The sequence below is a fragment of the Branchiostoma floridae genome, chromosome 7, assembly GCF_000003815.2.
Source record: "Branchiostoma floridae strain S238N-H82 chromosome 7, Bfl_VNyyK, whole genome shotgun sequence".
NCBI classification, from domain to species: Eukaryota; Metazoa; Chordata; class Leptocardii; order Amphioxiformes; family Branchiostomatidae; genus Branchiostoma; species Branchiostoma floridae.
Genome location: NC_049985.1, coordinates 14707452 through 14724239, shown reverse-complemented (window position 1 = coordinate 14724239; position 16788 = coordinate 14707452). Strand labels below are relative to the sequence as shown.

The 16788-nt window shown below is 39.3% G+C and overlaps 2 protein-coding genes across 2 annotated transcripts in view; one reads left to right on the top strand and one right to left on the bottom strand.

The window, feature by feature from the left end:
- The first annotated feature begins 1583 nt into the window (after positions 1–1583).
- On the top strand, positions 1584–7651 carry LOC118419970. The gene is made up of 7 exons (XM_035826672.1): positions 1584–1799; positions 4543–4784; positions 5272–5411; positions 5875–5987; positions 6153–6338; positions 6506–6644; positions 7004–7651. Exons 2-7 carry the CDS (start codon positions 4570–4572, stop codon positions 7156–7158), a joined length of 948 nt encoding a protein of 315 aa, XP_035682565.1. The 5' UTR covers positions 1584–1799; positions 4543–4569; the 3' UTR covers positions 7159–7651.
- A 2109-nt stretch (positions 7652–9760) lies between these two features.
- LOC118420063 overlaps positions 9761–16788 on the bottom strand; it is a 22568-nt gene continuing 15540 nt past the window's right edge. Inside the window, exons 9-13 of the mRNA XM_035826768.1 lie at positions 13260–13384; positions 12499–12742; positions 11058–11225; positions 10448–10620; positions 9761–9868 (exon numbers count right to left, since the gene is read on the bottom strand). Coding sequence (XP_035682661.1) covers positions 9761–9868; positions 10448–10620; positions 11058–11225; positions 12499–12742; positions 13260–13384 — 818 coding nt within the window. The remainder of the gene's footprint in view (positions 9869–10447; positions 10621–11057; positions 11226–12498; positions 12743–13259; positions 13385–16788) is intronic.

Genomic DNA, 16788 nt, shown 5'->3' with positions numbered 1-16788 from the left:
AGGAGTTTGCTCTGGGAGAAAAGAAAGGTACTTATTTAATGTACTTGTGTTAAAATGTATGTCTATCACCATGTCGATACACCGTTTGACATTTTTGCTGTTGTCAACAAAATGAAGGAGGTAGTGCTAATTGTTCTGGTAATTTCAAAATACAATTCTTTAGTTTTATCATTGTGTCTGGTAAAGGAAAAATTCACATTTCTTAACTTTATATTAAGACAAGGAATCCTTATTGCACATTAGATGTTGTAGCTACAACTGGCCATCCATGTATTCATATTACACTGTATATTATGCACTTATATTTAAATTTTTGTAGGTAAATGCACTCCTTAGTGTGTTTTGGTTTGATAAACACATGCCAGGTCACATGTAATTTGGTGCTATGAAAGTGCACAAACTCGCTGAGTAAATTGTCCTACACTTGTTGATGCGTTTTTGTCATGTTGTTTTTCTGTGTCATTTACATATGTCTCATAAACTGTCAATTTTCCTGAAACTTCAGTTATCATAGGTTGTGTAAGAGTCATATTTGTAGAACATAACAAAAATCATGATCCGTCGACACCTTTTTGAGTTATTCTCGTCCGAAGTAACAAAATCGGCTCCTGCTGTTCATAACATGTCGCTAAGGGGCCAAGCTTACAACACTTACTCTTTGTCCCAAGAGCTATCTACCACGCAAAATCATGTCCAGAACATGAGAGATCAAAGCCGAAAGTTATGCTGTAGTGTCTTGGAAAACCGCTAGGAGATCCATTGACGAACTTGACTTTAATTTTTCTACCAAATACCATGCATCTGGATCCATCCCAGAATTCTGGAGTTGGCTGTTCACAGACGCACATACACAGAGAGAGATTGACAAAGACACCGAAAACATTGGCAAAGGTAAAAATAGGCGATTCTTGAGAAATTGACTGCTTGGATATTTTTTTGGTCGTCTTTTGACAAGCCCCCGAGAGAAATGAACACTTGAATAACCGAGCATATTCTGAGCCAGGTGTTTTAGCTATAGGATGCAGGGTTATTTTAGCTCCAAAATTACAGATACAGGTGCGTCTCTTGTCCTTATTTAATAATCAACACTCGTAAATGGTTGGATACAAAAATACCCTACCCTTGCATCTCTCGAACGTCGAAACTGGAAGCCTGGGGTAAACATAGTAATCGTCATATTTGATCAACCGAAGTGTTTTCGAGTGAGGTGTAAACGGGACCTAATAAGGAAGTAATATTCTAAATTCCGCCCACACTGGTCTAAATCATTTGACCTTATGTGGTAGACACGAACGCAAGGCAAGAGTTGCTAAAGTTGGCAGGTTTGAAACGAACTCCTTGATTAGAATTTACACAAAAGAGATGATTATGATACATATATTAGTCAACAATGATAGTCTGGTCAAGTATTAGTGTACGTATACGGCGACATCTTGAAATGATTGTTTCCTTTATATCCAAGAAGTCCAAAAGTAGTATTGTCTAGTGGGTTTCCTGAGAACTATGGGAACCCCGGCTATGAATAGACTCCGCCCCCTTAGTGACGTCAGAGGAAGTTGTCCGACTTGTTCGACCTGGGTGTGATCATTGTATAGAATACTAAACACTACGTAAGGTCCGCCATTTCTACTCTCTTGTGCAAACAGAGAAAAGGGCAAAGATACAGAGTCAACGGTTACTATTTCAACCCAAACCTACCTAGGACAACCCTTAAGTTGATCCCTCAACAGTTCTTAAGGTTTCCCTGGAGTCCCAAGAAGAACTTTTCCGCATACTTTCACCGATCGGGGATTTAATAGGTGAGTACAGTATGTGTATGTCTGTATGACGAAGCCTTTTCACTGTTGTGGAACGTAGGGAACTATTCTGCTTGTTTACACTTCCTCTTAAGGGTTACATTTTCCTGCTGTCAGTGAAAAATCATCCCTAGGGACAACTTAACTCAAGACGTGAAGGATTTAAGATTTAGTAAGTTGAGAGTAACTTGTGCTTAAGACGTCACGGCTAATGTATAGTCGGACATGTGGGTTCTACTCGGAACTTAAGAATACAACAGGAAGTTATATGTTTTGCAACTTGCTGGCACCTTATACACGTAACGTTAGTATCCATATCACTTCCTTGTAGTATCGTGTACACATGTAGAGTTTATGTGTGTTTTGAGGTGTAAACATGATAAACAATATTTAATGTGCACATTGGTGAGAAACATTGTACAAAGTGTACGTTTACGGTTAATGACGGTTATATTATTGTAACGTGTTACACAGTTAAGAGATACTTGTGTGAAGCTTTAAGGCTGGTGTTTGTTGAATATGATCTAGGAATTGACTGACTTTTGAGAACTACAGTGTCTATACATATTGTACACAATAGACCACGTACAGAGAGGTTGACCTTTAACGTATGGATGGACGGAATATCACCAAACTGTATGACCTTCTGTTTTACCATTGAACTTTCCTCCCTCACGTTACGGCCAGCGGTTTCAGTGTTTTCAATTTTCTAGATCTAGTCTATGAAGCTCAAAATTTTGTTGTCTAGGGCTTTAAATGGGCCTTTCCAGTGCTCACGTTTTGGAACTAACTTCGGATATTGGTGGCAAAAGTTGACTTAGATTAAACAAGCCGTAGTAATGAAGTTAAAACGAAGAAAGAGGCATCAACATGAGGGAATTTTTCTTGTGCAATTCTTTACCGAGAAGCCGTTTTCGGGGGTTGTTAACCAAGGGCGACTTTGAACATATATGACGTCACAGCAAATAGTAAATAAATGACGTAATGGTTTTCGGCTCTAACAAGTGTCTGTAACGAGTGTCTATAACGTCAGTAATATGTTAATGTTAGTCCGTTTAATTTTTCGTTTGTTGTTTATCTGTTTATTTGTTTGTTTTGCTTCTTAAGTCCACCATAGACTTACCTTGGAGTGGAATAGATAGCCAAACTTTGCCGAAATTGTGACTAGTTTGTCAGTTTGGAGCTCGCAGGCCCGAGAAGCTCCGGTTGTCCCTGGGGGCAAATCATTCACTCCGTTAAACCGTCCCCATTAGAGACTGGCACAGACTACTGAATTTCACTGAGTTTATACATCGTAGGTTATTGTGTACATACGGAACTATCCACTGGCAAATATTTGGAGTTAACGTTATAGATAGACAATTTACGAGGGGGGAGAAAGGAGAAGAATACAAATAGGACACTACGTCCAATGACAATGGCAACGCAAACAAAAGAATAAAACGCTCGAAGAAGCAACAAAATTACGGATGTAACGTTACATAGACTACTTGATTCGGTCGCTGTCGTGAAATCTTAAATCTAACTTAGCCCCCGAAACCGTTAAAGGTTTATAACGACTCGAGGTTTCGAATTTTATTTTCTTGCAGGGGGGGGGGGGTCATGGGTCATTAACTTACAGTAGTACTAAGTTCATTTCGTCAGTTAGAAACATTATGCGTAAGACTTTTTAATGGCCTTTTCATTCTGTGTACAGAATACAGTTTGTCGTTTATATTGTCTACTTTTTTTTGCACTCTAATCATATACAGGTCTGTAAAGGTCAGTATGGAGGATACAATACATGTCGGACCAGTTTTAGTTGTCAGAAAGTTACACAAAGAGAGTACAGGTTGTCCATAGAGCAATAGACGGTCAGTGGATATCTGTAAACCGAGAATAGAGTGAATTTGTGTACATAGATAAGAATGGAATAAACTCTAGTGTCTTTTGCAATGTCATACTTCAGTAACGTTAATTACTTACGTGTGGGTAATAGGACGAGAGGTGTGTGTCTGGAGTTTTGTTTTGCTTGGGGGCAGGATCTCCTTTGTTTACAGTTGAGTGCATGACAACAAACGTCGAGACTGAGAAGAATGGATACGTGACATGTCATCGAAATCTCTGACGTCAAAAACAGAAGACACTGCGGAAGAGTTACTTAGAAATCTTATAATTGTCTTGTCTTGTGCGAGTGACTCAGTTTTAAGAAGACTGATTATAGACGATGTGAGAATACATGCAACTTTAGCAGATATAGATTATGATGATATGATAATATGATAAACTACTAAATCCATAGTACTTCTCACCAAAAAGACAAGTTGTATAAAAAGTGATTGTCCCATTCTTTCAGTCCGTTTTTATAGAGAGCAGAGTTAATTCAATTCTTCTGTAGGTCTATCGCTACAATAGATTATAACCATTCACATTCTTGTAGGTTCTTAGGCGAAGGTCGATGTGAAGACCTTAAAGTTGAATATATGGGCTATGTGTTAATTTAACGGTCCATATATTAATTTACTTAGCCTTTTCAGATGTATTTCTAATGCTCCTTTTATTGATTGTCGACAATATATCATCTAATATCATATTTGTTTTATGTTTATGCTGTGAAACTATAACGTTATAACTTTTGTTCAACTATGTTGTGAAACTAAAAAAAAACTTTCTATTCAACTACTCATTCTAGAATAGTTCCAAATCGTCTATGATTGTCTTCTTTTGATTTTTATATTTGTAATGTTCTGCGTTTTTCTTTTTTCAGGAAAGCCACAACAAGTTTCATAGCGAAATGTCCGCAGTAGTGTACGGCGCCCCCCTCCCACCCCAGGCCGCCGCCCGGCGGGATGACGACATGATGGTGGGAGCAGCCCTCATGCAGAACTTCCTCAGGAACCTTCCCAGGAGCACCTTCGTGATCGATCCGGGGACCAGGAAGATCGTGCACGATCCGCAGATGGCGAACGTCTGTGTGGACATGCCTGTGTTCGCCAACAGGCTGGGAAGGTGCGTTTCAAAGAACATTATTTTTAAACTATTTTGTTGGTCACTTTTACAGTCTTGACTGTATGCAAATTCTCTACAGTTACCTGTATGCCATCCCATTATTTGATGGATCTCTACGTACTATACTTGCTCTTCCACGGTGTTGTCATATAATGATTTTGAGTGCTCTTTTTGTTTACCTTAGAATGAGTCACTTTTATGTTAACGTCGACGAAGGATAGACATCCAGGTAATAACTGACGAAAGGTAGTGGAAACCTGAAACGTCTGACCGTTTCCAAAATAATATCCAGTTGAGTTGCTTGAGTACGAGTAACTGCTATTTGGCGCACTTTTATGTTTCTTTCACGACTCGAACTAACCTTGATAGAAAACAGGAAACAATCTCGGAAGAAAAAATTATACCCTATGTAGAATGTAGAAATATGAAGGCTACGTTTTTGTTTGTCCCTTGCTAAGAATCTCCTGATGCCACCTGTTTACCTCAGGAAAATCCGCGTGGAGTCCGTGGAGGCACTGCAGTCCCTACGTGAACGGCTAGTCGGCGCTCCGCTGTGGATGCAAGCAGACGCCTGCAGGAGCAGTACCAACCACTATGTCATCGTCAGGGTTACCAAACATCTGAAAGGTAAGATATCTTCTTGACACATTGATAAGTGTGATATAAATCGTGATATAAATCCTATTTCATATAAATGTTAGCTTTATAACTATCAAAAGAATTTATTCAACCAACATTAAAACCTTCAAAGTAACTAGAAAACTTGTGAAATTGTGCTCTAAAAGCACATTTACGAGTACGAAATCTCATATACACTGTACAGTATTGTATCTTCAAGAGAAATATATCATGAAGTGGCACGGGGACATACGTGCGTTGATGAATTCTCGTTGATGAAATCAAAAACGAAATTTGAAGGACTCTCATATGTTGTTGATTTTGCGTTAACTTTATACAATGAGTTTTATGTTGATGATATATTACAAAAGTAAGTAGCACTGAGATATACATACGTCTGTGAAGGTTTCCTGAAAAAAAAACAGACGTTGCAAAGATCTGGACTCTAAAATGTTGTTGTTTTTGTGCACAGCGAGTTTTATGCTGATGGTGAACACACGTCACCCATACGTCAGGAGACAGCTGGACCAAGGCTTCGAGCTCGCCTACGAAAAGATGTTGGAGGGGAAGAAGTTTGACATGAAGGTAAGAACAAAAAATCAAAATGGAAGCTGAATGGCTGAAGTTCACAGTGAAAACGGCATTAAATATTTCATTTCAAACTCAGTGTTTCTTCTGTCGTCTGTTTTAACTTTCTTTTGTTTTTGTTTTCTCAAACACCTTTTCAATGCATGTTTTTTCTGATCACAGATCAGTCTAAACGCCCTGGTTAAGCAGTTCTACCGCGACGTGCTGGGCGAAGAGGGAATGTACGCAACGTTCAGGTGTTCTGGCGCGTCACTGCTCATCGCGGGCCGTCCACAAGCGCCCTCTAGCGGTTCAGGTTGCAAGTTCTTCTGCGGATGTAACGACGTGCGGGTGGACCTTCAAGGAAAGGTAAGGCAGCTTGGATAACTCGTCTGTTTCTTCATCAGCAGTTCAATAGTGGAACAAATAGTCAAACGTATGTTAACAGACTCGATGTAACAGATTATTTACGATTGAAAGTTGACAGGTTATATCGACTTTTAACGTTCTCTGTATCATCTTTCCTCTCCCGTCAGATTGACTTGATAGAATTCTCCAGCCCCTTGGTACTCCTGGAGAGGCTGGCAGGAAGGCTGTCGGTGCCACCTCCCATGCCTCCCGCCCAGCCCATGGCACCGCCGCCCTACTCCCCTACACCGCAAGGCTACATGCAAGGTTTGTCCACGATAAACTTGCAAACATCTATATCACTCTACTGCAAGATACCAGTAGTTTAACTCCTCAAAGTTTATGTAGAGTTCATTAAAAGGAGTGCATGTACGTACATGCACCGTCCTAACACCGAGAAACATGATTATAACTTTCTAAGATAAGTTCTTGATGGAGCCATCTTTCAATTTCTTTCGTTCATGTAAAAAGCCTAACTCGCTTTTGTTAGTGCAGGATGTGTTCCTTTGAGACATTGGCTGGTGATTCGTTTGATTTTTTGTTTTTGTTTTTCTTACTCAAATATACTGTATGCATACACATGCACGACGAATAAAAAAAATCTTTCATGCATTTCTTTCCAACAGAAGCGCCACCGCCGTATCCAGGCAGCCCGACCACGCCTAACAACCCATGGGCCAATCAGCAAGCGTATATTGACATGGCGCGGATATCAGCTGTGAACTCCTCCCAAGGGAATAACACCCATACGGAGTCGGATATGGCTTCCCTTCTAGAGTGATATGACCTGTAATTATAATGTGCCGTACTTCGTATTGTATACAAACTACAAATAGCAAATATCAAAGGGCCCAGGGTAGAGATGATATTATACTTGCAACCATTCCAGGTGTGTGATAAAGTTATGATTTTTTGTAAAGGGGCCTAAATGTAAAGTTTGGTGTATTTCTAGACCGAACATATCTAAAAGAAGATTACTGTGAATGCAGAAACTTTCGCGGTGGTTTAATGTTCGCGAGCCACAAGAACTCTTTCGCTGCACCTTTTCCTCTTATAATATGATATGCAATCAATATGTATAAATGTATAAATAACCATATACGTAAGGACGGTGGTTAAAATATACTTTTTTTGTGTATGTTATCATAAATACGTTATTTGCTGTTCTAAGGTATTAGTTAATCATAAAAATAAATTAAGGCAATATATTTTTCAATACTCCCTTTTGAAAGTGAGTGGTATGATCACCTGTATTAAGTCAATGTTCAATAGCATAAACGAACATTGTTCAATAGCATAAACGAAAATTTTGATATTTGTTCTTAGCATGTTAAAATGAATTCTAAATCCAGAAAACAAAATGAAGGTATTGCTGCCGGTATTTTCCACGTAGACTTTAATAAAACATAGTGTGTTTCAGACACATGAAACATATCGTACAACTCTTAAATGTATTTGTAAAAGAAAGAGCTAGATAGGATATGTTGGATAGATATCGGTAGCAACACACTCATGTATGTACATGTTCATGTATGTTGGTAATGTAAAAAAACTGCCCACCAAAGGTGGATATTGCAGAGGTCTTCTTTATCCAAAGAAAATGGAATATGTAAATTTGTAAATATGGTGATATGGTGGACTGATACGTTTGGAATTCTTGAGTTAGATTGATACCTGTCAAATGGAAATTCCATGCAACTTTGAAGAAGTGTATTGGTATTTAGAACAGCAATACTAATAATTGTTGTTAACGCCTCTTGAGACTGAACCTGTTGTCAGCAATGAAGTTCCAATATATGGTCTGAATTCTTATGTTAAATTTTATATTTGTTCTGTTTGGATACAGTACAGAGAATGTGAATTAGTGTATCATAAAAAAAATCACACAAAGCTTAGATGATTAAAGTATGATATGATAAAACAATAAAATAACTTCTAACAAAACAAGCTACTGACTTTGTTTACACCATTACCATTTCACTGCCATATCATACAATAATGTTAAAACAAGTGTAACATCATTGACCCATTTCACCCCTATCACCTTTCACAAGTCACAGTCAACAGTAAGAACACAATGTATTGTCTTTCTTAATTGAACACTTAATTCATATGTGAACTTCGAATTCACGTACTTAATTTATATGCACTACCGCCAGTCAAAGTCCTACCCGCGCATGATGATACATAGGGCGGCGCCCATCTCCGTTTCTGTTTCCCTGGGCCACACAACTTTTGTGCGAACACTACAGCAGGGGGCTTGTCCACTGATAATATGCACTACAACCTTACTCTTAGTACTTTAAGATCCAGTATTCATAACTGTATTAGTAACTATTGTATGCTATGATAAAATATTTTATGATATTATTTTTTCAGATCTCTATTAGTGAAGTAAAGATCACTGTTCCTCCTGGAGTCCAGCAAAATAAATAATAATATATTGCAAATGTTACAAATTTTCAATGGTGAATTCTTTGGATGCAATTGTACTTAGTTCCACGAAAACGCATTTGATATTTATTCATATGACACTTGATTTAGTTTGTTCAATATGTGCCAGGGAATCAATAGTCAGTCACGTGATGTTAATTATATTTGATACATAAGAATTCTTATAACTGTAAACATGCCTCAAGTATTCAATCCTGTAGTGGCTGAAAGGGCATATCATTGATTGTGAGATTCTATTTTGTATTGAACTATATCATTCATTCATTCATCCATTCATTCATTCATTCATTCATTCATTCATTCATTCATTCATTCATTCATTCCATCATGTTCCCTACACGCTATCGTGAGTGAATAAAAATATATGATCCACTATTGTATCGATTCTGGAGTTCAGAGTAGGTTTAAACCTTTTTATGCAGAAGGTCCACAGAATCATTTTCATCTTAGGGTGCCCTTAATTACCCATTGGCTGTTAGGAATTTATCACACACCCCCTTAATTGCTTTAAAGTTTCTGGTTAGTAAAGTCTCACCTGCTTACATTTCGATGCCTGTAACGCATCTTATTCAGATCTAGAGCTTCTACCTGGAGTACCGCTTTTCGTCACTGCATGTAGCTGATGTAGTTAGGGAAGAACCGGAATAAACCAGTGATGACCCGGAATGAACCAGTGATGAACCGGAATGAACCAGTGATTAACCAGGACGAGGGGGGATACAAATGTAGCCACGTTTGGGATTCTGGTCTTGCCACAAAGGCGCCTCGTAGACGTAGCGGCGAGAAGCAGCATTACAGTTAGAAGCTCTGTGGAAGATGTCTGATAGTCATCGAAACGTAATACTTTACTGGTTGCGAAAAAGACAGCTCCAATATCCTATTGGGTGTACTTTACTTTACTCGCTGTCCTTGTCTTCGTTGCTCGACGCTCATCCTTGTTTGGGACGCTTGCAGATGAAAGGATAATTCCAGTTGCAGGCATTGTCGTTCCACTGCCCCCGCTCACTATACATACGGCCGATCCATTTCGTTCCGGTCTGTAAAATCATCACATGCACAAAAAACGTCAACGGCATCCCTGTGTAGATTTCTACAAACGTTTTAACTACATTCTTCAGTTTTCCTCATTTATTCATTCATTCACTCTTCATTTCCTCTAGTGATCCTCATTTATTCATTCATTCACTCTTCATTTCCTCTAGTGATGCAAGGTACAATAGTGTGACAGTCACACATACACACCACACAAACACACACCACACACCACACCACACCGTGACACACACACACGCAGACACGCACACAAACGAGCGAGGACACACACTCACTCACACAAACACACATTCATACAAACCCAAACACACACACACACACACACACACATGCGCGCGGACACACACTTAGCGCACACACACACGCATACACACACACACACACACACACACACACACACACACACGTACATACACACACCACACACACAACACACAGACACACACACACACACACAAACACACACCGCAAACACACACATACACAAACAAATACACATTGCGTGCGCTACCGAAAATATAACCTTCTTCCCAAAGGTAACAGATCGAGGCTGTCATACAAACCTCAGAGTACACAGCACCACAGTTCTCTCCGCGGCCAAGAGAATGAAACCAGCTGTTGTTTGGTTCCCCGGGAGCCCAGTTGAAGTAGGTAGCCAGTGATCCATCCGTCCACTTCCATTCTCCGCTTTCTTTGTGCAGGCCGAGCCAGACAAGCGCAACATAGCCTTTAGGGGCTACAATAAAATGGTAACGCTTATGATTTGCCAGATACCTAGGAAGCCTGGTTTACTAAAATGCAATGAGTTTTTTTATTCAAGTTCACAGACGTGACATAACAGATGTAGTGATGGCGCGCTCAAATTAGCAAACGTATATAAGCACAGCCACTATACAGAAACCGTAGACGTGAAGAAATGAGCAAAATACAAAAAGTAACGAAATATAAACAATACTTAACGTTATAAGAGAATGAGCTAAATGATGAACAGAAACAAGAATGGACTTGATGTTCATATAGTAGCAGTATTTTTTCCTGCATTTTTCTTTTTTCGCCCTCCGGCATTAGTTTTTTTTTTTTTTTTGGTCTCCAGACCAGGATGTCATTCATTACATTTGGCTTAAGATAAAACTTAAGTGCTGTAAACCTCTGTCAGCAGAAGTGATTACTCACCACCAACAACTAGATCTGCGATGAAGTCGTTCTCCTCTTTGTCCTTCACAGAGGCCAGCTCTGCGCCAACACGTTCACACCCTGACTTTGCTATTTTCCAGCAGACCTTGTCTTCCATCAACCTGTAGCAATGGTTGCCGTGTCCGCTCCACCCAGACTGACATTCGGCTGTAAGGACGAGCATAGATTTGTGCGTTACCATCAAATTCCTCTTTGTGGCGCTTCTACAAAAATCAAGAGCGAATCTAGGTTTTGTGGTGCCAACCTTCGGAGTATTTCCCTCTGTCTCATGGACTCAAAGCTGAAAGAAACTGAGCTGCAAAGTTTTAAAGAAATTGAAATACATGTAGTTTAGAAATTGTGACAACGTAAACGGTGGTTTTGAGTTTGTTGCAGTGCTGCGGTGACCTGCTGTAAAGTGAATGGAAAGTCAGAAACCAAGGACTGGGCAAGGGTGCTACAGACGGGTACTAAGAATAGTTGCTTTCGGCAGTGCTGGTATGATCAACTGTCACTGCTTTGGCCGTATCTACGTATACTCCGTGGATACGTGCACATGCTTCCCCGAATAGATGTACAACGGACAGATGTGCAGTTGATGTTCAAAGAGCGGGTCTGTGTTCAATTTGTGTTTTGTAAGGCCCCCTTTCCACTAGACGGCGATCGCGTGCTGCGCTCTCACTGCGACCTAAATAGGATATGTGTAATCTTTACTTTCACACTTGGTATATGATACAAAATGTAAAAGTGTAACTGAGAAGACAACAAAGCACACAAGGTGTAAAAAGATTCGTTTCTTTTCTATAGAATTCGTTGAACGATCTGTCAAATTTGAGGTCGCAGAGAGAGCGCGGTGAGAGCGCCGTCCTAGTGGAAAGGGGGTATAAGTAGTGCGTCTTCGCTGTACTGGCAGGTGCCTCAAGCACATGATACTGTACAATGTATAGCACGTACGAGTGGTGATCAATAAGTTCTCGGCCTCACCAAGAAATAACAAGCAAAACTCAGATTTTCAGGCACAAATTCATAGTATAAAGCCTTTTATCAATATCCTCCAAATTTCAAATCATTGGAATCATTACTTTTCAGGCATTCGTTTTTTCTAAATTAGAAGGTAAGTGGCGAGAAAAAGAAGGGTGAAGTGTGATCAGACAATTTGACCCGCAAATCTCAGGTTGCAGATGCAACTGGATATGATTTTGGAGACAGTCAGGCGTTTCAGCTTTTTATATCTTAGCTGTGAATTGATATAAAAGAGATCTAAGAACAGGTTATCCCAACTATGAATTAATGCGCTATGATATAAAAACCCTCCCCAACAAGATCGCTTCAGTGTCACTGACGAAAGCTAATGGATGCTAGTTGACACGTCTGACCGTTTCCAAAACCATATCCAGTTTCTTGAGTGACTGCTTTTTGGTTGATTATCAAGATAGCCTACCTGTGGCTGACAGGGACGCGACAATCGTTTGTAAGCCAGCCCCTTCGTTCACACCGGTCTTTGTAACTGACTCTATCGCTGGTCGTCCTGACGGTGGTGCAGGACGACCTGGGTGGTGGATGGTGGGGAGTCCAGTTACACGGTTGATGGTCGAGCTGTAATCTTGGGCGGATGTCATCAACCAGGCGGTGCTAGTGCCTGACAATTTCAGGTTAGCCCCCATCAGTACGCCATCTTCATTCTCCTACAATCGAGAATTTGATATCATGATGAAAGTACATGTAATACAATAGGTTACAGGTTGTTTCGCCAAAACGTCACTTCGCCACTGTCGCTTCGCCACAAAGTAAGTCGTTTCACCACAAGACACAAATCAGTTCATTACTTTTGAATGTTATTTCTCTAGATAGTCTAATAGACTTAGAAATCGTATTTGAAATAAATATATTTATTTGTAACTCCCTATTGTCCCTACTATAGTTTGGTTTGACGTCTAAATAGTGTAGTCTAATATGGTAGTTTGGCCTTTAGCAGTAACATACGCCCTGTTGTGACATACGGCTTATTGTGCTGTCTATATTAGACATACGTCATGATTTCGTTCGAGGACATCCTTGAAGTGATAGTAGGAATACGATTTCTAATCCTATCAGGCTAATCCAAATAAATCCACACCCAAACTTGTTGAAATACAATGTCCATAGCATAGCCTTAGCAAATGTCATTATTTCATAAGAATAAGTTAAGTCTTGTTGGCTTACTTTCTGATCAGGTTTGACCTGAGTGACGCCGATCGTGATAATGAAGAGGATTACAAGGACTCCACAGGCTAGAAGACGATAGGCTGCACCAAATATCCTCACATTCCACATATGCCGGGCAAAGTCTGTAATGTACGATATACACGTAAAATGTATTCAACCCATAGGATTAACATCAAAACAAGTGACCGTAGGTATCATACTCCAAGAGGTATTTATAGTTTCCGCCGCATCAGTTGCAACAATATAATGTATACTATATTATGCCGATGATATGAACAGTCCCAACCAGACAAATAACGTAGAACAGGAAAGAAATCGATTAGCCCTAATATTTACTGATAGCTAACCAGGACCAAGAATGTACTTGTTTATTATAACACTGTCACTGACCAATGCAATGTGCTAGGAAGCCAGAGTCTCTAACATCTGTTTAGGGATTCCTAAGCTACGACAGCTGTTCTACATTAGAGAACTCACAACCCATATCTGCTTGGAGATAAACTAATTACCAAACCCCCAAACTACATGGCCTGTTCCATAATACCAGGGATATATGGGTGATTTCTGAAATTATTACTTTGATTATAAAACAGCTACCGCGTAACTGCATTCAGACGACATACCAAACTACATACGAATGCGGCAAAGGGAACATAGTGATACAGATGCGAACACTCATTACATTGGACAACAACAATACTCTGTCATCAGAGGTTACCCTCCGTCACAGAGTAATTACTGTTATGGCCCTTGTGTGTACAATGGATCCTCCCCTTTGCACTAAGGCCATGTTGATTTGATTATATGGATGACATCCTCCGGGAACTCCAAAACTGATGCGAGCGAGCGAATAAAAAAAAAAGTTTGGCCAAAAAAAAAGTTGCCTTCAGTATGAAATCAAAGTGGCCAAGAAGGTTGAGCATAGGACTAAACACACATAGTATGGTATACCAACAGTTAGGTGTAGGGACCAGTACATCATACGGGTGCAAAACATTTTTTTCTTCTTGGACCAATCCGAAAAAACAGACCTGAAAAAAAACAACAGAGGAACAGGTTTCGCCAATTACAAAATGGACACACTATGTCGGCAGCCATTTGGGGTCTAACCATGGGGCCAAGAAGACAACAAGAGCGAAGTCAAGTAGAGTTTATAGTCAATTGCACCAAGTTTCTACAGTCAAAGGTACAGAGACAGTTAGCCTTTATTACATGGAGATGGGATTTTAAAAATGCAGTGGGAGTCCAATAATCCACCAAACAGATTCCTTTGTAGCAAAATTGACCAATTACCATTGTTTTGAGTATTGCCAGTTCTCAAGTTTCCACAGACAATCAGGTCCAGGTTCATGTCCGGACCTGGAAATGATCCTCTGGACCTGAATTTTCTGTACTGGTACGTCTCTCAACCAACAATAGATTTTTTTTCTTTCTGTCCTTTCACATCTTATTCTTTGACTTTAGATTCATTTTGGCATTCTATGGCATTAGTTATCTGTTTTCTGTTACTTTTTATTCAATCTACGGAATATTTGTGCTCATTTTACAGCTGCTTTGCACAATTTATTGTGTGGTTGAAAACTTTTTTTTTTTGGAAATGGCCGAAAATTGGTGCGAGCGCGGATGTCATCCATATAATCAAATCAACGTGGCCTAACCAGCAAATAATAATGACAAACCAATGGAATCTTTAGACGATCGATTCAAACTGATCTGCTGAGTGAGTTATAGCAATGTGGTATCTAGCTGCGGTTCAAACTATTACTATTCAAAGATATTATAAGGACAACAATGGAATCACATTTCTAGCTATAGCTACCCTACGGTTAAACCATAGAATGACGTATACAATCATTCATATATGCCGCCATTTTCAATGTTCACGTAGATTTACGTTTTAGATTTAATTTGGTTTGGCAAAATAGTTTTTAAACATCTTTCTTGCCTTTCTTTAAAGCTGCTATAAAGAATCCTCTTAAACCCATTCTAGGAATTTCTGCAGGCAATGAATTGTACCCAAGTTCTTTTTTTTGTCTGGGTTCCACAGTGAGACAATGTTTCTAATCATTTCAGCTTTCCTACAACAAGTTCATGTGACAGGGCATGCACAATGACATCAGGGTAAGGCCCCTGTGCAACGTAAAAACAATATATCATAATGAACATCATCATAATACAGATATCAATCAATTAATCGATACATACATACATTCTACATGTGTGAATAATGATGTCAAGACATAAAGATGTAACCACGTAGACTACAACTGCATTACCCTTTTGTGGGGTGTGTCCGCGTAGAGGGCGTGAATTCGCCCGCGATTTCGTGATGGCTTACAAGCCGAGAGAGAGACATGGAAACTAAGAAAATATAGATTCAAACTGCCTAAATATAAAACTGTATTGTAGTTTTGATATTTCAATCCATATATGGTTTGAAATATATTCAATCTGTCCTTTGTCGTGTCTCTTCTTCTCCTCCTTCTTCAACATACATATTTCCAGACCAAATGAGCTGAAATTTAGTATGGAGGTAGAGATAGCAAATACTTTTCACTTTTTTTTATACAGGAATAAGAAAATATTACATCTAGTGTTTTGGTCATTTTTAGACCAAAAATATATATTTGGGTTCCCCGTACCCTGATATTACAGCCTAATGACTTTCAATTCAGTACAGAGATGCAATAGACATATACGCACAGGACCCCGTCACCACACATCACTTCAAAGATGAGTTATTTGGGGATATTTTGCCATATGGCCTTATATTGAAACAAAATGACATGGAATTTGGTATGAAAGTGTGTTGAATGTGTGTCCACAGTAATTCATTTTCACTTCTGGCATACAGTGCTTAAAATTGTTGAATTTGTGAATCTTGGCCATTTTTAGACTAAAAATATATACAGTATTTGGCGCCTTTGTGAAAACGAAATGATCTGAAATTTGGTATGAGGATGCGTACGGTATGTGTCCACTGGACCCCATTCACACGTATGGTGTACATCACTTAGAAATTGTTAAATCTGGGATTTGTACCATTTTTTTTACAAAAAAAAGTAGATTTTGGGTTCCTATGTCATGAAACAGTCAACTGATCTGGAATTTGGTATTGGGATAGCTTTAGCAATAGGAATGGAAAATGGGTCACATAGACCTGTCCTTTTTTTCATAGATCGGGGTACGGGTGTTTTAGAAGAGTCTATTCTTATATGGGGGGGGGGTAACTTATTTCAAAAATCTATTTTGCAGTGGGGTGATGTTTTGGGATAGGTCAATTTCTGCAAAAAGTTGATATGAAGCAGTACATTCTTGCATTGAAATGGAGAAGGATTGAAACATACTGTTTCTGCTCATAAGCAAATGCCGGCCTTTCTAGTTGTTAAGGATGGTGTTGTTTTGTAGTGACCACCATGACAAATGGAGGTATAGTTTTTGGTGTATCTGTGTGTCTGTTTGTGTTTACGCATATTTGTGGTCAGCATGACTTTAGAACCTATGGATGGATTGTAATGATATTTGG